The sequence below is a fragment of the Petromyzon marinus genome, chromosome 61 (assembly GCF_048934315.1).
Source record: "Petromyzon marinus isolate PM22_M1 ecotype Great Lakes invasive population chromosome 61, UKy_Petmar_22M1.pri1.0, whole genome shotgun sequence".
Classification (NCBI taxonomy): Eukaryota; Metazoa; Chordata; class Hyperoartia; order Petromyzontiformes; family Petromyzontidae; genus Petromyzon; species Petromyzon marinus.
This window is the reverse complement of record NC_133727.1, coordinates 9351267-9377985: the sequence shown is the minus strand read 5'-3', so window position 1 is coordinate 9377985 and position 26719 is coordinate 9351267. Positions and strand designations below refer to the sequence as shown.

The following is a 26719-nucleotide window of genomic DNA, read 5'->3' as shown; positions in this document are numbered from 1 at the left end:
CTTCATTGGGCTCAAGATGTCAACTCATTCGCAACGACTCCCAAGTCAAGATGAATATTTACGCTACACCCGTAAAATTATCTGCAATTATCCGTGGACCAAAAACTGAGAGGTGGAAGATGACCAGAAAGATGCGTGCTTGGAATTACGCATGAAGTGTTTTTCGAAGGGTTTATTTAATATAATTCTGCCGAAAAATCGATTAACAAAAAGTATAATGAGGACGAGCAACGCTCAAAAAGTTTAACAACAAAAAATTCCCCCTTTCCCAAATGCGAGTGTGATATCATTGAGAGAGCGGTACCTGCAGATTGAATGGACAGATCAGTTTGGTTAACGTTTGCTCGCTGGTGACACCTATTGACGAACGGTTGTACTTGATTTGAAGCTTTCGTGAGTGCAGGAATTACTCTGGTTCTTTGGGTAAAGTAACGTAGAAAGAAAATAAATTAAATAATAGAGTACGACGTTTCGATTGCAACACAAGCAACCATCATCAGGTAGAACTAAATTTGAGAGAGACAAAAGACAGACACGGAGACACAGACAGACACACAAGCAGAGAGAGAGAGACACACACAGAGAGAGACAGAACACATGGAACAGAGATTTATTGACATGCTAATTTCTCTGTTCCAGCAGCAGCCACCAGCAGACCCACCTCTCTCTCTCTCTCTCTGCCCCGCCCCCCCCTCTTTATTTAAGGCATTGGGTCTCTGTGTATCTATGTTGTGTGTCTCTCTCTGTGTGTCTCTCTCTGCTTGTGTATCTGTCTGTGTGTCTCCGTGCCTGTGTTTTGTCTCTCTCTCAAATGTAGTTCTACCTGATGACGGTTGCTTGTGTTGCAATCGAAACGTCGTACTCTATTATTTAATTTATTTTCTTTCTACGTGACTTTACCGAAAGAAACATAGATAACGGTTGAACAGTGCCCGTTAAAATCATCACAGCGTTATAATTTTTTTGTGAACACTGAAACCGACACCAGTCACCCCGGCTCCCTGTTCTGGCACACAAATTTCTGCCACCAAATATCCGCAGACACATGCACACTGCAAAGGAGTTTACACGATGTCTTGCCAAAGACATCATCAACCAAGCCCTCAACAGTACACCTCGCTGCCAACTCAAGTCGTTTGTGCTGTCACCATTCCAAATTGATCCGAGATTCCGGATTGGTCCTGATTCCGAATTGATCCCCATTCCGAATCGTCCCGGACAGCGGCTCAGTGGATGGGGAAGGAGTTAAGGGGCTGTGGTGGGTGCGGTGTGGGTGTGGGGGGTTATGAGAGGGATATGGGTGGTGGCACCTCAGGGCTGTGGGGCCACAGAGAAGAATGTATAGACTTACAATGTGTCCTTCGACATAAAACATATGAAAGTATAATTTGTGCACATCCCGTAAATCACACGACCTTCTGGGAGCGCATTATTTCAGCAGCATTGCTTTAGCGCAAGCAAACTCTACATTGTTTTTGACACTGAGTGTCTCATGAGCGAGATATTCACGTTTTCTTGAACCAATGATGGTGAACTTGTGAAATGTTATAGACAAGGGCTTTTTTTATTTCGAGAGGGTTCTAGTTTGATGTAAACTTATATAGTAATACATAACTCCAAATAATCAGCGTCGTTTTTTAGGATGTAAATAATAAAATCACAGAGCAGACAATCTCTTCTTCACATATCGGTCCTTCCGCATAAACAAATATACAAAGTTTTTTTTCGATTTAAAGCTTTCGTGACTGCAAAGATTCATCTTCTTGGTTCTTTCGGTAAAGTCACGTAGAATGGGAATAAAATAATAAAACTAAATAAGACAATAAAATTCTCACAACGTTTCGGCCATAACACAAGTTGGCTTCTTCAGGTGAAGAGACAGGTCTGTCCGGAAGACAGAGCTTGAATGAACGCTGTCATGCAAGGACCGCGTCTATTAAGCTGTGTGGGCGGAGTTAAAATATGAATTTGCATGTTACCAGCATCACCTCCGGAGAGGAGGAGGGAGGGGGCTGGAAACACAGGCAGAGAGGAAAAAAGAAAAGGGGCAAGTGCAACAGCCAAGGTGCGCTGTTGTGTCCTGAAAGCTGTTAAGCATGGAACGCGTCTATTAAGCTGTGTGGGCGGAGTTAAAATATACATTTGCATGTTACCAGCATCACCTCCGGAGGTGATGCTGGTAACAGCTGGTAACAGCATCACCTCCGGAATTTGCATGTTACCAGCATCCTCTCCGGAGGTGATGCTGGTAACATGCAAATTCATATCTTAACTCCGCCCACACAGCTTAATAGACGCGGTCCTTGCATGACAGCGTTCATTCAAGCTCTGTCTTCCGGACAGACCTGTCTCTTCACCTAAAGAAGGCCACTTGTGTTGTGGCCGAAACATTGTGAGAATTTTATTGTCTTATTTTATTTTATTATTTTATTCCCATTCTACGTGACTTTACCGAAAGAACCAAGAAGACAAGGTTTTTTTTGCACATTCCCAAATAGGTTACTGAATTTATGAAGCCACAGAATGCTCTGAACAAATTCTTGGAAGTTCTTATTTTATATTCTTGGTTCTTTCGGTAAAGTCACGTTGAAGGGAAACAATAAAATAATAAAAATATATATAAAACAATAAAATTCTCACGACGTTTCGACTGTAACACAAACAGTCATCATCAGATGTGAAAACCAACGGCAAGAAACATTTGAAAGAAGTGGCGGTTTGTATTTATTTATTTTTAAACGGTGTTTATTTTGACTGTTGTAGCTTGCTGACCTGCCCATTCAGGACATCTGTGAAAAAGAGCTTCATAGATCATCGGATTTGCTTACCTTCCTTATACTTTTCACTCCTGTCGTGTTTTTGCATTGTTTGTTGTAACTTGCTGACCCGCCCCTCCCTACTTGACATCTGTGAAAAAGAGATTTCACGCTAATCGGATTCCTCGCAGTATAAATACATATTCTGATAAGTCAAAGATCAGTTACTGGAAAGGATGATTGATGGCTGACGGTCGAGACAAGTGGGAGACTGTGTCAGCCGGGATATGGAGCCAATGAGATGAGTTTGTGGGCAGGATCCAGACGACGGATAGCTGTATCGTCGCACCGCAAGCGATGTGCGACTGACGGATTGGAGGTCGGGATTTCTTCTTCATCTAGCAGTGGAGGGATCACGGCTGCTGCTGATAACCGCTGTTATGTAACGTCTCTTCTTCTTTTTTGTTCCATTGAAAATAAGATATATCTTTACTGTGTTCTTTTGCGCAACCTCGTGTTTCGCCAAGGTCTTGTTATTTCTATCATTGCGATATTTGTGTTGGGAGCCTCCGAGATCGCCTTATGCTGGGTTTTGAGCGGGCAGATGCCACCACCGTGACGGGCCGTGGAAACTATTCCACCGAAAGTGAGGCAATGCACCGCGTGAACACGTGTGCGCACACAAACACACTCGCCACCCTTCAGTCAAGGACATAGGAGACAGACGCATTGGCAGCCTAAGCTGTTCTGCAGATCGCTCGGCTAAGCAGCGAGCGCCTCGTGGTTGCAGAGATTGCGAGTTCAAATCCTGCTAGGGTGGTCGACTCAGCCCATCATCATCATCATAGTCGTCCTTCGTGGTCAATCAAATGAGTTACCACTTTGTGGGGGAGTCAGCAGTGGTTGTGCTATGGATATACTTTTCCCTGCCATAGGAATGTGTAACTTTCACCAATGGCTCAGGGCTGAAAATTGGAGATAATCATCGCCTCAACGCTCATTGCAATAATGTCTTCATCCGTTTAATTAATTTATCTTTTTTTACTTGTTGAAATATTTTCAGCTGGATGATTTCTCGAAATAAAATATCTCACTTCGCAACGATGTCCAGGGTTGTCGATTGACGCTTCACAAAGATTCAACCTCGATTCGGCGATGCGGTAGTTGTGGAAATTTCACGCTTGCCGCTTGGACAATATGTTGATAAACGTCAGTTTGCATTCCAGAAAGGAATACTCGACCGGTAGAGTGCGAGAAAAGTGTCACCTCTCAGAGGCGATGACAATACCCATCGAGTTTAACACGTGATAGGCTTTCGCGACCAATATCATCCATAATACAGGTTTTATTGGGTTAGATATATATAAATGTGTCGTTGAACCCACCACTACCTGACGCAGCCAATTAGTAAGATTTATCACGTAAACAGAACATGCACATTCGTTACTAGTACAGCACACCGATGTGTTGGAGAGCAAATCCACAACATTTACAAGTAATTTGCTGTGCAGGGTGGTGGCGGGTTTAACGACATATTTATTACGAGTGCTTACATGTGAGTTAGTGTTGGGATGTTTGGACAAAGCCATTTACATTGTGTTAATTTGTTGTAGCTACGGGAGGAAATCAAAGAACACGGAGGAAACCCATCCAAAACAGGGGGAGAGAATACAAACTACACACAACAAGGTACCTGAGTCTAGAATTGAACCCATGGTTTTCTTGCTGCGAGGCACAAGCGTTGCCACTACACCACCCTGTAATTGTATTATGAATGTACAGCCCTTTTCAATACACTGCTGGACAAAGGCTTCCCTATGGTCGTGTGAGCTGTTTTGACCATACTTCACTACATTGGTCAGTGCGGGTTGGGGGATTATGGGGGGGGGGGGCTCTCTCTAGAGTTCCCTCTAGTGGGGGTCCCTTCCACCGGCAGTGGGCTTAGCAGGCCTCTACCTTGACCTCTTACACGCATCGGGTCATTCGCGTAAGAATTAGTTATTTCCGATTCGTATTGCGTTGTATATAATTAGGTCACGTGGAATCTCTACCGCCACTAGAGGTGCCCCATTTCACTAACGTAGAATTAAAATAAATTATTTCGAAATGCAATTGCGCCCCTGAATCACAATGTATGTCGAACTTCTTTCGCACCGTACGTAGCCAACCAACAATGGGAAAATCATTGCATGCCTACCCAGTAGACATGTCAACGTTGGACCAACGTTGGCTCAACGTTGGCGTATGTTTAAACCGTTGGCCCGTCGTTTCATGTTTCCTGGGTAATGACCCTCGCTCACGTGGCTACTGTAAGCCCACTATCATCACCAGTCTGGGTAAAGCCACTGCTGGATGAAGGCCTCCTCCGGCTGCCGCCTTCTCTCACGATCCTGCAGTATATTAAGTGTCTGAGCGTAATAATCAACACGTCGATACGGCGGAGGTGGCTACACACGCCTGTAATCCTGCACTGTGGCGGTGAGAGTTGGTGTATCCCACTAATGTTGTGAAACTCCCTTCCCGTGAGCGGGCATCGAGGAGGTGCCCATATCCAGGCTCACCGGGAGAAGGCAGTGAAGCGAAATGTGGACTCCCAACCGTTGCCACTGCGTGGGATATAGCGTTTCCCCTTCGCACGCACGTGTTTTCTCTGGGTACCCCGGTTTCCTCTCACATATAAGCACTCGTTAATTGGCAGATAACACCTTAATGTATAGAGGACCGCAGAGCTCCGGCAACTGTTTGCGCCGGCTCACCGCGTGGGTGCTGCCTTCACACTTCTCAGTGGTTCGACCTCACGCCTCTGAATCATTCACTCTCCCTCGGCGTGAGTGAGCGGATATTGTGCGCGGTGAGACAAGCCTAAACTATGATTACATGACTACGTGACCGATGACGTGATCAAATCAGCCGTGCGAGTTATTTTGATTTTCTCATTGATTTAATTGGCAAAATATCCTAATTGCAGGACGCGTTCTGAATGAGAGTCTGGAGGCTCAGACTTTCTCTGTGTAAACGAAGGGCATTATTATTACTACTACTACTACTACGAACTGGCCACACATCAAAGCAATTCCCCCTGGATAGGTGTGAGACTCTGAACAGTATAAGGCTTTCGAGTAGAACGGTGTCACAGTGGTATGCGCACTGCGCGATTAACCCGGTGACGATATCAGTTCCATTCCCGGCCACGGCTCACATCAGTGGCAAGTGATATTCGAACCGGTCCTACGTGGGTCCCAGCACCTTGATAAGCCCACACTAACAAGCGTAGCCCGACACGTTTGTTACAATATGGGTGCGTCACAAATGTAAGTTGCTTTGCTGTTGCTGTGAAACTCGGTTCAAGTCAAAGATAGCCCACATAGCCTTTAACAGACTGCTGCCGCAAATGCTGTCAGCGAGCACCTATTAAGGCCGTCACGGGATATGAGGCGGTGGGAAGGCCAGCACCACATCTGGTCAGCTGCCTTTGTCTCCCCAATGCCGATTTTTACACACCGCACCCCCAGCTGCTCATTTTAAGGCTGAGGTGACCGTGTGGAGGCCCAAGACCGGTTGGTCCGTGAGTGGAAATGGAACTCGGGTGAACGGGTTTGGTGGAGCAGTCCCGCTCCCCACGCTGACAAAACCTGACATTGGCCAACACCGCAAGAGGAGGTGTTCGCTATCAATCTATTGACAATGATAATTTAATAATGATTTACACTTCTAAGGCGCCTTTCACCCGGAGATCACAAAGCGCGGTACAAAGCACACGAACGTGTAGGCCTCACAGCAATCAGATCCAACCCCAAAACACAGGATTAAAGAAATAAAAACCCATTAAAAATAAGTGCCTCTTACGGCACGATTTGAACAAAATGAGGGATTGATAAAGCACTTTAAATAGGCTTTGCCTCGGTAAAGAGAGATTATGTGTATATGTATTTGTTATTAACTATAAACATTGTTAACGAAGCCCCCCCCCCCCCCCCCAAAACAAACCAGATCAAGACTGACTTGCCCTTGTGCAAGGAACGTCATTTGTCCTGTGTTTACCCAACACACTCGTTTGGGTGGGTCCTTGCATGCCAAACCGAGGCCAGCAATGTGGCCCTTTCCACTTAAATCCAGCAACGGCGTCACTCCTACAAAAGGTGGTATGAACTGGTCACACCGTACAAAAGACTAACAGAGGGATGTTCGTCAAAACGTATATATATATACCGGCTTACTCTTGATAAGTGCATTCGGTATGTCGCGGAGCTAACATTTGGCTGTGGGGTTTTGATCAAGGCAGTCGGAGTTTGGCGTTCAGAGGCAGTGGGGTCGGTGGCAGAGAGTGCTGTGTGTGGGATTCCCCCATCAAAGAGCGCATTGTGTTTAAAGTAAGTGCCTCAATTATATCATAATTGCGCTAAATTACCTTCTCGTATTTTGTACAATGTGTTTGTATTTTGTACAATGTGTTTGTATTTTGTACAATGTGTTTGTATTTTGTACAATGTGTTTGTATTTTGTACAATGTGTTTGTATTTTGTACAACGTGTTTGTATTTTGTACAATGTGTTTGTATTTTGTACAATGTGTTCGTATTTTGTACAATGTGTTTGTATTTTGTACAATGTGTTTGTATTTTGTACAATCTGTTTGTATTTTGTACAATGTGTTTGTATTTTGTACAATGTGTTCGTATTTTGTACAATGTGTTTGTATTTTGTACAATGTGTTTGTATTTTGTACAATGTGTTTGTATTTTGTACAATGTGTTTGTATTTTGTACAATGTGTTTGTTTACTCGGCAATGTTTCCGTCGAGCCAGCCTATTTTAAGGGTCATTTGTCTAGTTCCCGTGTGCAGTATTCTTTTATTATTATTTAGTGTGGCCATTGGTTTTGATCAGCGCTGTTATTGTATTGTTGCGATGAACAAAATAAATAAATTCGAAAGTAAGCTCCCGTTCCATTGCGAGCGCCGCACAACGTCGTATGTCCCATTCGCTGGGTGGGGGGGGGGCTGAGGTAGAGGCGGATATTCGAAAAGGTCGATTATGTGAACATCTGTATGGACGACAGTAACATTATGCACAAATGGGATTTAAGTAAACTTAATCTGTGATGACTTGATTTTTAAATATTTGTATTACGTCCATTGTTGTTTTCCACGAGAGAATGTTCGCATAATAGGTGGAACCAATCATGTCGACTAAATTAAACACTGCACTGGGTGTTGGCGGTTTATTGGCCAGGGCGGATATATGCCGTTTGTACAGCATATATACAATTAATTGGAGGACGATAGGAATTTCATGGCAGAGTATCCAGAATATAATGTGGCAAAAGGGAATAGTGGTCACGTGTTAACCAAGAGGAGGAGGCGGCTGTCATAATTTGGGACTCGTGTGCACGGCGGAGGAGGAGGAAGAGGGGTGACCAAGACGGGCATTGCGTGGCCCCCCAGTGGTCGGCAGTCAAGGAAGGGGAAGACCTGAAGCCAGACGTTGGGGCACATTGTGAGAGTTGGCCTGCTGATCGAGGAAGGGGAAGACCTGGAGCCAGACGTTGAGGCACATTGTGAGAGTTGGCCTGCTGATCGAGGAAGGGGAAGACCTGAAGCCAGACGTTGGGGCACTTTGTGAGAGCTGACCTGCTGACCGAGGAAGGGGAAGATCTAATGCCAGAGGTTGGGGTACTTTGTGGGAGCTGACCAGCTGATCAAGGAAGGGGAAGACCTGAAGCCAAACGTTGAAGCACTTTATTAGAGCTGAACTGCTGCTGCTGTGGTACACGGACGTGTCAACTGTGCAAACAGTTGTGGGGTCAGAGAAAAGGAGATCAATGGCAGGACGTGGTGGCATTAATGGCTGGGATGACCACTTGAGTTTTAACCTTTGACCTTGTTGGAGGAAACCCGGGTACCCAAAGAGTGTAAAATGTACACTTTGCTACGGGCATTAGTATAGTTATACGAATCCAGCAGCCGATGACCCAATTCAATTAAATCCACCCTATATAATCAGATCTAGAAGATAATCAGGATTGAACCTGGGTCCTGCTGGTTGGGTGAACACGATGCATGTCAAGTTGTTTTAGTTTGCTGAGGCACATAACTGTGCAGAACTATCCATTGTTGTGCTGTACTTTCTATGCTCTCACGTCTATGCTGCACCCCCTTCACCAATCGGCACTAACCAGCGTGGTGAAGTATTGTCAAACAACCCACGTGACCTACGTCAGGCCTTCACCCAGCCGTGGATTGACAAAAGGATATCATTTATTTTCAACATTATTATTTTAGGAGTATTGTATGAAAGTTGTGGAAATCTTCTTTGGTTCTTTCGGTAAAGTCACGTAGAATGAGAATAAAATAATAAATTGATAAAATAACACAATAATATTCTCACGACGTTTCGGCCACAACACAAAGTGCTAAAGTTGAGGGCGCTTTGTTCCTCTCACACAGCTTAAAGGCCGTGATCTGAACGTGGCTCTTTCACTCCAGCGCTGTCCTACCAGACAGTCTCGTCCCTTCACCTGATGAAGGCCGCTTGTGTTGTGGCCGAAACGTCGTGAGAATATTATTGTGTTATTTTATTTTATTAATTTATTATTTTATTCTCATTCTACGTGACTTTACCGAAAGAACCAAAGAAGATGAATCATTGCAGTCACGACAGCTTTAAATCGAAATTTAAGTTGTGGAAACTTCATCCTATAATCTGCGCTTTCTATGGACCTAACCCGAATGACTAATTGTGGTGTACTCATCGATAATTGTTGGGTGGACAGAGGCGTGCGGCGAGGGAGGTAGTCACGGAACGTGCACCACCGCTTTAAATTCCATGCCGGAGAGGGAATCGAATCGGTGGATTCTGGATTGCAAGTCCAGTGCGCTGACCCTTAACACCACCACGGGTGGATAGTCAACCCCATGTCAACACAGATTATAAGAGGAGAGGTTTCTCCACTATTGATACGTTTATCGAGTAACATTATTGTGCTTTTCTTTTAAATTTCAGGACATTGAACGGCGGAGCAGAAGATGAAGCGGAGGACCACCTCGGCCGTGCCCACCGTGTCGGCGCTAGTGGACGGGTCTGGCCCTCCGGGGGCCGCTGCGGAGTCGCGGAGGCCCAAGCGACTCATCAACAAGGACGGCTCGAGCAACGTGGCCATCGCCAACGTTCACGCGCACTGCTGGGAGTACTGCCGCGACACGTGGACCTCTCTGCTCGAGATGGCCTGGGTCTGCAAGCTGCTGCTCTTCCTGTCACTGACGCTGGGCAGCGTCGGCCTCTTTGGCCTCCTGTGGTGCGTCCCAGGAGCGTTAAAAGTGCCTCGCTCACGAGGGCAGCACACTTGGCGGCTGGCGTCCAGGCCTGACTTTTCGACTCGAGGGCATTTTTCCCTGGTCTCGGGCCTCGGCCTCGTGGTTGTTTCTCAGTCCCAGGACTTCGAGGACTTGGATATTGTTTAAAATCGGTTCTGGTGTCATTTCTCCATCATCGTAATTTTCACAACATTGCAAAATGTTGACCGATTGCTGAATTCAATTGAAAAAAAAGCGTTTTTCTTCCGCCAAATATTAAACTGTGAGGAGGTTAATTAGACGTAACTTATCGGATTTGTTATAAAGTGTTTGGCAGTTAGCGTACGAGCTTTGCTCACGAGCCAATCAGCCAGCATAGATGCGGCCTTGACGCTGGCCCCGACGTAAAAAGGCCTCGGCCTTATGGCTCTTTTAGTCTCGGACCTAAGCCTTGGCCTCACGGCCCTGCATCCAAGGTTGGCATCATCTCATCTACCCGATGGGGCTGGGTGTTTGGCACGGGGTTTATGCTCATGCTGAGCCACTTTGCGGCGTTTGGTTCACACTCTGTGGAGCTCCGTGACATTTTGAAGGCCCACGGCAGGGCAGAGACGTCATGACCAATATCGTGGGGCTGGGCTTCTCCCAGGGAGTTTGTCTCAACCATTGGCCATCATCCCTTCTCGTAATGTGTCCAAACTAGCTCGCTTACCTTCTTTAACCTCGAATATTAGTTGGGCGGTGGTGGCTATGCATAGGTGTAATCCAGCACTGTCTGTGTAAAAGTTGGTGGGTCACGCAGCTGTTGTGAAACTTCATTCCCGTGGGCTTCACGGTGCGATACCTTGGCTTGCCAGAAGAATGCGGTACAGCAAAGTGCAGACTAGTATAATCTGTTCCATCTGTACGGGATAGAATGTTGCCCCCTTGAATCCGTGGTGGGTTTTTTTCCGGGTGCTCCAGCTTCTTCCCACGTGTAAACACTCAGTAATTGGCTGAAAATATCTTCATATCTAGAGGACCACAGAGCTTGAGCAATGGATTGTAGCGCCGGCTCACCGCCTGGCTGCCGCCTTCTCACTTGCTGTGGTTCCTCCTCACGTCTCCGGGTCATCCTCTCCCTTCAAAAGTGAGCGATTACTGTGCGAAATTTAACATTATGTATCTTGTGTATCTTCTGGAATCCACGTGTTCGTCTTCCTGCCTTGCAGTGTAATTCCAACCGTGTACTTCTCCAGCTTTTGTTTAGATTTCGTTGTCGTTATCAACGCTTCTCATCCATATGGCCTTGTAGCCTCGTCGGTAATATGCACTGATTGGATGTGTTATTATTGCATTTTCTTTGTTACTTTTCATGATCTATTTCAGTTTTCCGAAAGTGTTTCATCCCATCGTATTCTGCAAGTGCACGATGGAATGGAACACAATTCGGACCCTGGTCCAAGTTAAATCATTATCCTGTTGTATTTTCCACTTATGTCCCTCCCATACCGATTTCTAGTCATCAAACCTGTTGTAAATTACTTTTGTTTTGTGTTAATTTCACAAACAACAACACTGCGCTATGAACCCGGTGACGAGAATATCCCCCCCCCCCACACGGCTAACCTTAGTGGTGAGTAATATCCTCTCCCCCCCTCACCAACCCGCACAAATAATTATTAAGCAGCCCCCATAACCGAGTAGAACCAGGGGAGGGCTTCATCCACCCAGCAGATTGCAAATCACGTCGATCTTTAACAACGACAAACGCGATGTTTCCGCTGCGGCAGGTACGCACTGGCATTGCACCACGGCGACCTGACACGCACACCCACAGACGCAGAAACCGGCGCCACCGTCCCCTGCGTGGTCAACATCGTGTCCTTCGGCTCGGCCTTCCTCTTCTCCCTGGAGACCCACGCCACCATCGGCTTCGGCGTGCGGCGCGTCACCGACGCGTGCCCTGCCGCCGCCCTCCTCCTCACGCTGCAGATGCTGGTCTCGGCCGCGACGGACGCCCTCGTCGCTGGCGTCGTCCTCGCGCGCCTCGCGCGCCCGTCGAGGCGCGCCGGCACCGTGCGCTTCGCCTCCAACGCGCTCGTCATGCGGCCGCCGAACTCCGAGCGAGGGGCGAGCGGCGCCCCCCGGCTGCTCGTACGCGTGGCCGACGCGAGGCCCCGCTGCCTCGTCGGGTGCTCCGTGTCGGGGCGGTTCCTGCGCGTGTCGCCGGCGAGCGGGGCCGACGGCGGATGCGGCGACGGGCGCTTCGTGACCCTCGAGCAGCGCGGCGTCGAGTTCACGGTGGACCGCGGCGGGCGGCAGCCATTCCTGACGCTGCCTGCCACGCTCACCCACGTGCTCGACGGGCGGAGCCCCCTGCACGGGCTGACGGAGGGCGGCCTCCCCGACGGGCAGCCGTTCGAGATCATCGTCGCGCTCACGGGCGTCGCAGACTCCACAGGTAGAGAGAGTTGACTCTCGATTATGGCAGGGTGATGGAAGGTGGGCCGGGGGTGGGGGGCAAGGGGACCGCAGCAAAGTCGATTTGAAGTTCAAAATACGCAACCGCATCACTTCTCAAACCACCTGTTCCGTGGAGCTGAGCTGTTGGTGTGAGACGTCCAGGTGTGTGGGATTTTTTTATTAACTTTCACAATAAAAAACATTTCTTGATAGGATTCACAGCAAAAGTTAAGATCGTGCAATGATTCGGAAGTGGCCAGCTTCCCGTAACAGTTCGGATCTAGGTGTGTAGCTGCTGGAGTTGTGAATATCGGACGAATATCCAACTTTTCCACGCTAGAAGGAGGTGGCCCGGATGAAACGAAGACGCAGATAGTGCCAACCGCGTGTACACAAGCCTTCTCTGGGGCATTTTCTCATTGTAACCGCGTGTTGTTCCGCAAGATGTAACAATGAGTGACGTTGAACAATAGGGTGTGCGCGTTTGACTGACGCAACGGAGCCAGTCAAATTGCACGCGTGGGATTTCCGCAGCTGCTCTTCCCGAGATGGAGAGAGTTGATTGGCCACCATAGTCACTGTCGAGCCGAGCTGATGGGAGTGTAAAGAAGCAGTAGAAGGAGGTGTTGATGTGTTAAGCGGTGGCGCAGTAGTTAGCAGCACTGCACGATGAATCACACCACCTGAGTTAAATTCCCGGCCATGGCTAACATCAGTGGCCTTCCTCCAGCAGCGGATTGACAAAGGACTGTGCGTTTTCCAAGATGCATAAATAATTTGACATTGCTTCATCTAAAATGGCGTTACTCGGATAACACAACTGGGATATAATTGCTGATCATATATGCACACACACGTTGCTACACGTGTTGATATTTGTATTTGTTTTTGATTGCACAGGTGCAGTCTGTCAAGCCCGTACGTCCTACCTGCCCTCAGAGATTCTGTGGGACCATACCTTCTCACCCACCATGTCCCTCCTGGCACAAGGAGGCTTTCAGGTGGACTTGACTCAGTTTGACAAGGTCTTGCCATTGGAGCCATTGCCTCATTTTCAAGTATAGAGCGTCAGGATTTGACTCTGCAGAGGCAGAATGAAGGTATTAGAGCCTTAGAGAGAGTGGCTAATGTTCTCGAGAAGGTAAGGTAGGTGAGACCTAGTTGTTTTGGGCACGTGTTTGAGAAAAGAGATTAAGGTGCAATGAGAAGGGCTCTGGAGATGACATCGGTGCAGGCCATAAGACATAAACGGAGACCGAGGGTGATATTATGGGAGGACGCGGTGGAACGAGAGAATGGAGGTGACATGAGAAGAGGCGCAGAGTTGAAGCACGTGCAGAAAGAAAATGTCGCTGCAATAATGGGACATCTGGCTGTAGATAAAAAAAAAATATTGGCTCAGCAGAGAGCCCCTTTCATAATTCCAGGGCCTTTCAAAACAAAACAAAAAATTAGCGTGGCTTCCCACTCATCTGATCGTGGTGCAATGTGCGCCTCCAGTTTCTAGCTGAGCAAATTCCTAATTCCTATGGTGGGCAAAAAGTCTTTCCATAAGACAAACACTCTTTACTGCCTGATAAAAAGCAATACTCATTGTATCGATCCTTCGGGGGATGAACCCCACCGACCGACTTGAATTTGAACGCGTCACCTTCTAACTGTGAGCCGAGTGCTCCACGAACTGAACCACGCAGGCAGATACAATCCAGCAGTCATGTTCACACTACTCATTGTTGTGCCCGTTAAATACTGTATCTTATTCTGTGAATCACGACGCAACTTTTTACCCCTGTCAGTTAAAGGGGTGCGTCATACAAGCGTGTGTGGTATTGGGGAGTGGAGGCGCAGGGGGTAGTGTGCTGCACTCCGAACCCGGTCACGCGAGTTCGATTCCCACTCTCGGACGAAATCAGTGACGATTATCTGAACCAGTCATGGGCCTCCCTGAGGTCGGCTCAGCCTCAAATGATTACCTGGTTCGGTGTGTAAACATCAGCACCAGGGAGACAAAGGCGGCCATGCGTGGTGCTGGCCACCCACCCCTCGTGTGCTGTACTCGCAAAGACCACTTGTCCCAGCAGCCTGTTAAGACTGTATGGGGGATATTTGTCTGACCAAATCTGTATAAATGTATTGACACAGCGTAAAAGTTAGGGGTGTCTCTTACTTTCAGGAGCGTCTTATAATCAGGAGAAAACAGTACAATGTCTCTCAGCCTGAGAATACTTGACATGTTTCCACGGAAGCTAACAAAACACGCAACCAATCTGTCGGCAAACGTAACCACAGAGTTTGCCAATGCTAATAAGTATGTGCAGCTTTAAGGCAGGTTTGGCAATAAAATATTTTAAAACATATTTTCTAAAATAAATAAATGGTTATATACTATACATCAGCGCACATGTGAGTGTGTGTGCGCACATGTGAGTCTGTGCGCGCACATGTGAGGACGTGTGTGTGTGTGTGCATACATGTGAGGACGTGTGTGCATGTGTGCGGACATGTGAGAACGTGTGTGCGCGCACATGTGAGCACGTGTGTGCGCACATGTGAGTGTGTGTGCGGACATGTGAGGACGTGTGTGCGCACGTGTCATTGTGCGTATTTAATGTGGCACTGCACTCTGATGTTGTAGGGGTAAACATTTATTAAAAAGTCCATTTAATTAAGTAGAACGTGTTGTCTATATTTATTTAAATTTGCGAATTTTGATGTGACGTCCCATTTCTCAAACCCCCCCCCCCCCTTCGTCACAAATGTCTGTGTGTGCGTGACGTCATTTATGGACGGCCCCTTACCCTTTATGGCAATACAACAGGTGTTAAGCTGTTCAAACAACAAGGAATCAAGTCTCCATTAAAGATATCTCATGATATAGCTGCTCACCCCGAGCTATAAGTGCTCCGCTACGTGCATTGTCTTTGCGCTGTTCACCTTTTGGCGTTCTCTCGTCTGACACTGGTGAGACTGGGCCATAAAGAAGGCTGCTGTCTCTGGTGTAGGCCAATCAGTTTTAAAGACAATGCCCATATATTATCAGAGCATGTTTGTTTGCATGTTCACCACAAGTACGTGGTTAATGCAGTAACGTGATTCCTTGCGAAATGTATCCATTTGGTGTTTGAACATCTTAACACCTAGATTTGATGCTTTCGTTACTGCAGGAATTAATATTTGTTTTTTTCGGTAAAGTCACGTAGAAATAAGAAAAATTTAAATAAAATTACATAACATACGACGTTTCGATTGCAACACAAGCAATCATCATCAGGTAGAGGAAACACATAACCGCAGATATATACAGACCTTAAGTAGAGGGACTTAACACAGATATACCAGGGGATACAGAGAGACGGAACATCACACTAAATCAAACAGGGTTCAGCAAAATTGCTTTATATAGTTTCCAAATTTTGCTAAACCCTGTTTGATTTAGTGTGATGTTCCGTCTCTCTGTATCCCCTGGTATATCTGTGTTAATTCCCTCTACTTAAGGTCTGTATATATATCTGCGGTTATGTGTTTCCTCTACCTGATGATGATTGCTTGTGTTGCAATCGAAACGTCGTATATTATGTAATTTTATTTTTATCTTAACACCTCCTGTTTGATTGCCAGAAAAGCGTAAAACCTATTCTTATTTTTTCAAAAACTAAAACGGTTTACTTTTAACCTCATCAAGTTGAGCTGATTAACGGAAGCATGTTACAAAGTAGAGACCTTAAACCCGTGTATTGGTATAATAATAGGTATTGGTAGTTAAATTTTAACATGCCATTTAATTGATGGACTTTGTGTTGTCGTCTTGGTGTGGTCTGTGATCGTTTTTGTTTTGCCGCCTTGCCTAAGCTTACATTTAGTGTTTAAACATCGGACTTGTATACGTTTAATATTTGTGTTCAGTGATTTGCAAACCTTTGCATCTACTTTGCACTCCTATCGTGTTTTGATATTGTTTTTGTAACTTGCTGACCCAACCCCGACTGTGAAATTTAGCTTCATAGCTCTATAGGCTTCCAGTATAAGTAAAGATTACGCTTATGCTGCCATCTAGTGGTGATGTTACAGTTTTAACGTTACTTTTGTTTAACCACGCGATAACTCGATAGGCCAGGATGTCTCATTCGCAAGAGTGACCTCAAGCTCACCGAACCGACAAACGACAAACTAGTAAAGTCAAGTAGACTGCAGCAATGAAGCAAATAGAAATCAGAGCAAAAACAACTGTCTCACGCGAGAAATGGAAAACACTCCACGAATAAACCAGTGTTCAATACATTCCCTGTTTCGTGAGGCGGCTTGGGCAGATATTATTTAGACTGATCACAACAGAATTATTGTGCCAATATGTATTTTGATTTAAAGCTTTAAAGCTTTCGTGACTGCAGGGATTCATATTCTTGGTTCTTTCGGTAAAGTCACGTAGAATGGAAACAATAAAATAATAAAAATATAAAACAATACAATTCTCACGACGTGTTGACTGCAACACAAGCAATCATCATCAGGTGTGAAAACCACAGCAAGAAAATTTGAAAAAAAATGGCGGTTATTTTAACGTTAGCACCACGGAGAGCGATTTGACAGTTTGTTCAGATGGACGAGTCCATCTATGTTCGAAAAAGAGGAGGGGGAAGACGAAAATAATGGATGCGGTCTGAAAGCCACCATAAGCGTAAACAATCAATTAAGACCCGAAATGGTTTATCAAATCCTTCCAATGATTGCTAAGCCAGAATCCATCTTCTCGGTTGAAATTGTCTCTGTGTTTGTATATGTGGATAGCCTCATGAACGAATCTCTCATGGTAGCCAGATGGCTTGCAAAGAACGTATGTCTTGGAGAAGTCAATGTCATGTGAGCCTACTGAATTATAACAGTCATCTTCCACGGCCGAGGTGTTGGTCCTACCGTGTTTTAGGTCTGCTTTGTGTTCACGAAGTTACATTGCAGAAACCAAACGACATGTCTCGGACCGCTGTGGTTTTCACACCTGATGATGATTGCTTGTGTTGCAGTTGAAACGTCGTGAGAATTTTATTGTTTTATATTTTTATTATTTTATTGTTTCCTTTCTACGTGACTTTACCGAAAGAACCAAGATATATTGTTTTGTTTTACCAGGGAAGACCCACTGAGCTGTATAGCTCTTTTTTTGCAAAAGCGACCTGGCCACAAATGATAGCTCAACGAAGTTGGCTTATCACGTGGAAAGTTATAGCAGTCAAATAATTCAAACGCGTGATGTTGATTCTAAATGTGGAGGGGAAATACCGGAGTACCCGGAGAAAAATCCACGCGATCACAGAGAGATAGAGACATGCAGACTCCAAATATACACGCATCAGTCGGGATCGAACCCACGACCTCCTGTATACAAGGCGAGGTAGTTAACATCTCGCCTTTTCGCAACCCTGAATATAAGAGCAACACTGTACGTGCAACTGTTTTTTGACATAGTTTGTCGTACTGTATTGATTTGTGCTTGTACAAGACAAGGCAATCTATGATAATCGGCTGAGAGTGAGTGGGTTCTTCTCTCCTTGGCCGGGCGGTGTTTGATGAACCCCCGTCCCGGCCTGAGAGAGCCCAAGGGATAGCCGAGGTTAGGACGAGTAGAGCTTGGGGGTCCACGGGAAAGACCGAGTATAGAGAACACTTACCCCTGTTGTGAGCCGAGTGTTTAAACCGTGTTAATAAATGGCGAAAGCCCTAACAAGAAGTTCTGTCTCCACGTGGTTCTACAACGCAACTGTATAGCTTTACAATATTTTTTTTCTATTTCAGGTTTACAGTATTTATGAGGCCGATTATCAAAGTTATCCCATTAATACCGCGCCTCCCATGCAATAACATCCACGTGTGTCTCGAGCTCGTCCGGGGTCACGCCGAGGTTATGTAGGGGTCACGATGAGGAGACGAAGGGGTCATGCCGAGGAGCATTAGGGGTCACGCCGAAGAGATGTAGGGGGTCACGCCGAAGAGATGTAGGGGGTCACGCCGAAGAGATGTAGGGGGTCACGCTGAGGAGACGTAGGGGTCATGCCGAGGAGCCTTAGGGGTCTCCGGACCACGCCAAAGTAAAAGAAAGGTATGAAAAATTAGCACGGGGATTGGGGGGGGACCCCTAAAGATACGGTGTTGATGAGAAAGAAGGCAGGAGGGGACAGCACACCGGTGTGTTGGAGAGCAAACATTTACAATCTGAGTACGACGTTTTGCCAGTAATTACAACTAGTTTCATCAGGTGACAGCCAGATTTGTGGAGAAATGCTCCTGTTTCGTTCCTTAAATAGAGGGATAGATGTTTAATACGTAGGCATTTGTGACCGATATTATCCATAATAGTGTTTTTGGGTTAGATCGCGTGAATATAAAAGTGTCGTTAAACCCGCCACCACCCGACATAGCCAATTAGTAAGGGTTGTCACGTAAACAGAACGTGGCCAATTCGTTACTAGTACAGCACACCGGTGTGTTAGAGAGCCAAGCCACAACATTTACAATCCGAGTACGACGTTTCGCCAGTAATTACATGTTGAAGCTAGTTAAAATTACCGGCAAAATGTCGTGCGTCTAGCTGGCCACCCACCTCCTCGTGTGCTGTGCCATCCTCTATGGGCGTTACCTAACAGCGCTCGCCCTGACAATCCGTGAAGGCTATCGGCGTGATCTTTGTGCGCAGATGAGGGGCCGGGCGAGCAAGGTGGAGGTGACGCAGACGGAGCCGCCGCGCCCCGCCAGGCGCCTGCCCTCCCCGGCCGCCCCCACGCCCCCCGAGCAGCACTCCGTGTCCCCCCTCGTGTCGCCTCCTCCGGTCGCTCCGCCACCCCAGCACCAGTTCCCCGTGTCCCTCGCGCCCCCCAGCCTGAAAACAGTGGGTGTACCATGACCATGGCGACAGGTTCACATTGTATGACCCCCCCCCAAACCTCCCCCCCATTCAGAGTATTTGGCTGCTATAAATATCCACGTGATAAGCAACTGCCTCCATCCGACGAGTAGCGATGAGTAGCGTCCCTCACGAGCCTCCTCTCGCTGTATAGCAGGGCTTGCACACGAGATGCTGCCCCCCAAATAGCCATACGCTTTACTGACAAGTACACTGGGGTTCGATGAGAGCTCATCGATGCCGCGTTTCCACCACCATTCGGAAGGGTGGCGACTCGCTGGCACTGCCCAGGTCCCCCATGGCAGTCCTTCCAGCCGTGAGGTGGCACTCAAATTTGACGTCATGATCCCTTGACGTCATTCGCAAGAGTAAGCCATCGTGTGCCAGCGTCAGGATCTGTATTTGCCAAATTGTAAAGCTCCATCGTCGATTACTCAATTGAGGTTGTGTGTAGCAATCATCGCCCCCTACTGGTAAGTTTGACAAAAAAATGTCTCATTGCTATGTATGTACGTATGTTGAACTTCTTTCACACTTTATGGAGCCAACTGTGCTAATCGGAGGTGTTATGACCCTGATCTAAGTCGCTCTGTCCTCGTCTCTCGAGTTCTCACCCAGTTCAACAATATCAACTTGATGTCCCGAGTTAACACTCAACTGAGATCACTAACTGCGGCAACATTTCTGCTTTCCAGGCTGAAATCCCTGGACAGCCCAGCGATAAAGGTAGTTCAGTCCGATGCCTGTGCGTGAGCGATCACAAGGAATCAGAATGCCGGCCCAAACGAAACACATTCACCACACTCTCGATCTACACGGTGGCCTAAAAGTCAGGACACACAGGACTATTTAATTGAGTTGAACACTGGTGTTAAAATATGTTTTATTTTTTCAGGTTATATTTTTTCGATTGTCACTATTCGTATTTATTTTTCTTCTCCCCGTTCGGGTCACCTCATATCTGTCGTTGACAAAACTCGACCAAGAACCCCGAACGAACTGAGACGAACAAAACTTAATTGATGAATGTTCAAAGATTTACACGGCTGCAATATAAAAAAAACGACAAAATTAATTTCAAATTATAATCCGTGGATGCATTCATGTTAATGGAAGTCAGTTTGAACATTTGTTCAAATACATTAAATAACCCGATGTGGTATATATATAATAACTTTATGTGTCCTGGTTTTTGGGTCACCCTGTATGCACGACACACGGGCGCGCATTCAACACAACCGGAATTTGCTCTTTTGAAGAACGCAGAGAGCAGCTGGATATACGAACGCTCGTGATAACACAACAACGGTGCCGCGGCTGCTGTGTGACCATGCCGTCAAAAATCGCCAAATTTGCGGAGCTCTGCTGCAAATACAGGAAGAGAGGAGGGGTGAGGCAGCGACGAGCTCAGCCTCCCCTCTGATTGCGCAACCCTCAGTAACTGGATGGAGCACGGGTAATAAGCGCGTGCCTGTTACTATCTCTCTGTATGCCACCAATGGAATGTTTGTAGACCCCTTCATTTCATGTCCACGCCTTCCATACTCCAGGTAACTTATTTCACGATGTCTATAAATATATTTAGGCTCGTTGGTCTCGTCATGAAACTGCAATGAAAAAGCACCAGGGGAGGCAGCTATCGCATCTGCGTTAGACACGTCCCCCACACTGAGGACACGCCCCCTCAATGAGGCCACACCTCCCTCCATAAGGCCACGCCCCCCTCAGTGTGTGAATCTGGCTCTGACACTAGCCAGTGCCTCCCCAGCCATTGACCTCACCGCACGTCACTGCTCTCCAGACGGTATTTGGTCTACTCTTCCACACTGACCAAACGTCCGCGAAGAGGTGGACGCGCCCACACTTTACCCCCATCACCCCACGTGACCTGCCAGTCAACTAACTGTGGTGAACCCATTTTTACTGCTGGGTGGGGTCGGGGGGAGGGAGGGGGTGGATTTGAAAAACTGGCACCGTCGTTTCCACTGCCGCGCCGGGAGATCGACTCAATCGGGGTGACCTCCGCACTGCGAGTAATGTGCGCTCATTGACACACCGTGCGCGCTTGCCCTGTTAAATTTATATTTAAAGCTTTCGTGACTGCAGGGATTCATATTCTTGGTTCTTTCGATAACGTTCTTCCCTTCTACGTGACTTTACCGAAAGAACCAAGAATATACTTGCCCTGTTAGTTATATCCCTGGAAATCTCCACCGCATCAAGATAGAGAAGGAGCGAGCAGAAGCGAGCTGCGTTGGAGAGCAGAGAGTGGGGAGGGATTCCGTAGCTGTCAACCCCTTACGGTTTACCCGTATTCTTGTACGGCCGTTTCAATATGGGCAAACATTTTTCTGTCTCTTTGTTTGTGTTTCTCCCTTGTGATGGGACTTTGTAGGATGAACGTTGAGATTTATAAGGGCACGGGGTGACCAATAAGTTTTGAATTGGTCTGTAATAAGGTAGGTACTGATTAGGCGGTTGACAGGTATGGGATTCAGAGTGGGGTTGACCATACATAAGTCATGTGATTTGAGATACAGAGATTATCGCGTCGTGGAATCGGGAATGACCGCGTCTAGAGCGGGAGTTGATGTGTCCGCGTCGCCCCGCCCGCAGAACGACGTCGACAACATCGACCTGAAGATCCCAGGAGGCACGTCCGACACGGTGCGCTTGCACCTGCGGGGACTGCTGGAGGTGAGGAGCGCCCCGCGCGTCCACTCGCTCGCACGCACAGCACCAAAACGCGTCACCGCCCCAAGTGGAGCAACTATCGAGTAGTGTGCAGGCGGTGCAACTGCACCGGGCCCAGGCAGCGGAGGGGCTCAGGTGTTTGGGCTAAAAGTCGGATGGGTAGGGGAAAATGGAATAGCGGGGTTACCCCATTTAGACCCTTACATCAGGGCCCATGCCAACCACGCTACGCCCACCGCCCCTCTGTCGTTTGAATGAAATGTCACAATTGGGGGATTGCGATTCAAATCAACAATCGATTCGTGTTGTCTCGTTTTCATTGCCCTCCTTTGCATTGCTTCTCGTTTCCTCTGTCCTGCCCGTACAGTGGTTAGCACACGCGCTAAGAACCCGCCCAACTGGCTTTGATTCCTGGCCATTGCTAACGGCCTTGGGCCCCTCCTCTAGGTCAACTCGGCCTCAAAAGAGGCCACACCACCCTCTCCGCCCTCTCCGTGTGCCACGCCGGTTTTATTAGGTGCTCGCTATCAGCACTTTCCCTGACAGTCTGCAAAGCTAAAACGATATTTACATTTACCTTGCGCGCGCACGTGTGCATGTGCATGCATGTATCCTTGGAAGTTATAGCTGCTTAGGGGCCGTCCATAAATGACGTCACGCACCTAGAAGGGGGGTCAGACATTTGTGACGAGGGGGGGGGGCGGCGGTTTGAGAAATGTGACGTCACATCAAAATGCGCAACTTTAAATAAATATAGACAACACGTTCTACTTAATTAAATAGACTTTTTAGTAAATGTTTTCTCCTACAATATCAGAGTGCAGCGCCACATTAAATACACACTACAATGACAATAGTTTAAAGCGATTTGAAGCATGTTTTATTTTTGGGGGGGCAGAGCTTTGTGACGTCATATTTGAGGGGGGGGTCTGACTTTTTGTGACGTCGTGTGACGAAGGGGGGGGGGGTCAAAAATCGTCCATAATCGCGTGACGTCATTTATGGACGCCCCCTTATACACAAGCTTCATGTTTATTGAGTGTTAAGGGCACAGAGTCACGAACCCTCAGTTACTGAGGAATCCGTGGACGAGTTAACACATCCACTAAGCTCCGCGGGGGTTTGGGTTGCAGGTGAAATCGTCCATGGACAGGGCCATGAAGCTGGTGATGGGGACCTTCGGAGCGCTCACCAACGAGCTCGCCCGTCTGCAGGATGACGTCCGGGTAAGAGGCCACACAAGGGGCCGGTTTAAAGTTACACCACAATGTCTGTGGGACCGCTCAACCGGCACGTGTGGGGGGTGCTGGCCACACCTCCCTCCATCAATCCCGCCTACTTTTACATAGCCACGCCCACCCCTGTTCTGTCTGACATTGGCTCCGCTGCTGTTCATAGGCCATTACTCAGGTAGTACCCCCCCCCCCACTATTCAGTTAGCACCCCCCCCCCACTACTCAGGTATTACCACCCCCCCACTACTCAGATGGCCCCACCCACTACTCAGGTGGCCCCACCCACTATTCTAGTAGCCCCACCCACTACTCAGGTGGCCCCACCCACGACATAGGTTCGCCCTGTCCACTGCTCATGTCGCACCGCCAAACACGACCTGCCGATCGACTCACTGTTGCGGACCCATTTACACGACTGCGTGGACATAGGTGGAGGGATTAAAAGAAATTCGCAACATCGTTTCAACTTCCGTGTAGGGAGATCGGACCGGCGGCCTCTGGATTACAAATCCAGGCCGCGATTACAGCAGCAGCGTCGTGACAACTCTGGCCAGCTTTAGAATTGGTCGTGGAAATGTGGGATTAGAGAAGGGACGAGACTGTCTGGTAGGACAGACAGTCTTGTCCCTTCAGACTGTCTGGCAGGACAGACAGTCTCGTCCCTTCACCTGATGAAGGCCGCTTGTGTTGTGGCCGAAACGTCGTGAGAATATTATTGTGTTATTTTATTTTATCAATTTATTATTTTATTCTCATTCTACGTGACTTTACCGAAAGAACCAAAGAAGGGGCAGCTCGCCGAGCAGTACTCCCAGCTGGCGAGCAACCTCCAGAAAAACAGCCTGGAGCTGCAGGTACAAACGCGGAGGAGAAGCTTTCTTCGCAAGCACCTGTTTTAATAATCGGCTGTGAAGTGCGTCAGGGCGTGCCGGGCAGACTGGAGAATGACCGGAGTTTGCGTGACGGTTTACGTTCCTTGACAAGATCAGCAAGTTATTGTGGTTCATTTGTGGCAAGCACTTTGTGTGTAACGAACGCGACCTTATGTATTCGTTCGGCAACCGTATCTTTGTGTTCTGCGCTCGTGCGTGAGCAGCAGTCCCTGGCATCCGGCACAGCTGACTCACTGAGCCTGCAGGAAATGAAGCGAGCGTTGGAGGCGGCGCGGAGCGAGTGCGAGTCTCAGCAGCGTAAGACCGAGTCGGTGCTGCAGCAACAGAGGCAGCAGCAGGAGCAGCACCAGGCACAGGTATAGCGACAACTATGGCAGCTGATGCCCTTTAACGGAGCAGACGGAGAGACGTTGTTGTTGACATTTTGCTCCTCCGTGAAACCGAGACGGTGACCGGCTGTCATGCAGATCGGGAGAGACAAGGACAATTGTCAATTTTAGAATGTTAAGATGTTGTTCAATAAGATTTAAACGGGAAAAAAGCAACGGATGCAGTTTCAGGCGAATGAAGGGAGGCTTCTTAGCCGGGCGGTTGTGGCGACATGCCTCCGATTAGCACGGTTGGCTATGTACGGTGCCAAAAAAGTTCTACATACATACGTAACACCTGTGTCACTTTACAGCAAGGCCCTGAGTTGGATTCCCGACTCGGGTGCCTTCCTGTGTAGAGTTTGTATGTTCTCTCCCCATGTTGTGCATGGGTTTCCTCCAGATTCCCCAGTTTCATCCCATTGCTAAAAAAAAAGTACAATGTAAATGGAATCGGTTAAACATCTGAATGCTTAAAGATTACCTGCAAAACACTCAATTGGAATTGCACATAGCAATCATAGCTCCCTGCTGGCGTATTAGTGCCTCAGGTCACACGGCAGGCCACTCTTGCAAATGAGACTTCCCCTGGTCTCTTGAGTTCTTACCTGGTTAAACAACATAAACTTTAACTGGAACTCACACTAACTGGCGTGGTGAAGTGTAGTCATATAAACCCCCAATGTGACGTGGGAACGTTCCCATCCAGCAGTGGAACGATGCGCACCACGTTGGCGGTGTCTCGGGTGGCGACGTTACGGATGGTAGCGGCGTGGACAATCGAGTGATCCGTTGATTTGATTTAGATTCTCAATCTCATCTTGCGTTCCCTTTACGATCGTTTCAGCTCATGTCCCTGAAGTCGGAGAGGGAGTCTTCGAACCAGGCGTCGATTGAGGGGATGCGACGCCACTACGAGTCGCAGCTCGCTGACCAGGCCGCCGAGAGGGACAGGGAGGTGTCCAGCATGAAGGTGATGCAGAGGTCACGGGGTCAGGGGTATGGAGACAAGGACCTGGAAAAAACACAGCTCAAACGACGCAAACGTTTCTATGAACTGGAATTCCTCCTGCAGCGGGGGGTGGTGTGGGGGGGAACCCAGGGCCCATGGCTAACACACGGCCAACAGCTTCACGTCACGCATTCTGTGCGCGGTCACGTGAGGGCTACCACTTGAAAAGGGCCCACAGTCATATTTCCACCACTGCAAGCATACTCTTTGGTTCTATTCGGTAAAGTCACGTAGGTAAAAAATAAAACAACAAAAATCACGACGTTTCGGCCACAACACAAGCGGCCTTCATCAGGTGAAGGGAACAGACTGTCTCGAGTACAGCGCTGGAGTGAAACACAGCCACGCTCAGACCGCGACCTTTAAGCTGTGTGCGAAGAAACAAGGTGCCTTGACAAAGGAATTAGCATAAAAATTAGCATTTGATTGTACATGCGGGTGAACATGCCGGTTGGCGAGGGGGGGAGGGGGAGTTTACCTATTGATGGTGTGAAAAGGGAATTTTTTTTTAAGAGCTGCCAAAGTTTGGGGTACCACTACTTGAAAAATATACTGTACCATTGAAAATTAGTTTAATGTTTGGTTCGATTTAGAACATCTTTCCAGTGGTTGCTTAATTTGAAACCATCTTCTCATCTTAGCTGCAGCGGGTGGACATCAGAAGTGGGCAGTATTTTTTGAGCTGCCAAAAACTGCGCCACTGATTTTGTCGCACTTCGTTCACTTCCGTCGCTTCAACGGCCTCTTGCCCATTACCCTGTCAGAGTCCTATTCAGCTCTTTGGCTTCTCATGACGTGACTTATTTTTAACGAGTAAAGTATTCAGAGTCATTTGTCCGAGCCAACTTGCGTTTTTTGCTCCGATCCCGATTCGCTTTCATTACATCGCTTTGGCCACTTTGGTGACCCAAGGGGTCGCACACGGCGAGCGAGTCTCTAATCCTGCTCTCTTGAAGTCTCACTTGCCCGCTTTAACAAACATGAACGTGAAACGCGATACATGATCTGTTTGAACACAATGGGATATCGAATAGTAAAGGCTTAATCCAGCAAAATAGTTTTACATTGAATAGGTTATCCCTGTAAAAAATAATGACAGTCCCGATGTCGCATTCCGCTTAGTTGGAGTCGTTT

The 26719-nt window shown here is 47.6% G+C and overlaps 1 protein-coding gene across 1 annotated transcript; it reads left to right on the top strand.

Moving 5' to 3' along the window:
- Nucleotides 1–6863: 6863 nt before the first annotated feature.
- On the top strand, nucleotides 6864–15160 carry LOC116955766 (ATP-sensitive inward rectifier potassium channel 10-like). The gene is made up of 4 exons (XM_032977080.2): nucleotides 6864–7126; nucleotides 9757–10048; nucleotides 11819–12489; nucleotides 13392–15160. Exons 2-4 carry the CDS (start codon nucleotides 9780–9782, stop codon nucleotides 13553–13555), a joined length of 1104 nt encoding a protein of 367 aa, XP_032832971.1. The 5' UTR covers nucleotides 6864–7126; nucleotides 9757–9779; the 3' UTR covers nucleotides 13556–15160.
- The last annotated feature ends 11559 nt before the right edge of the window (nucleotides 15161–26719 follow it).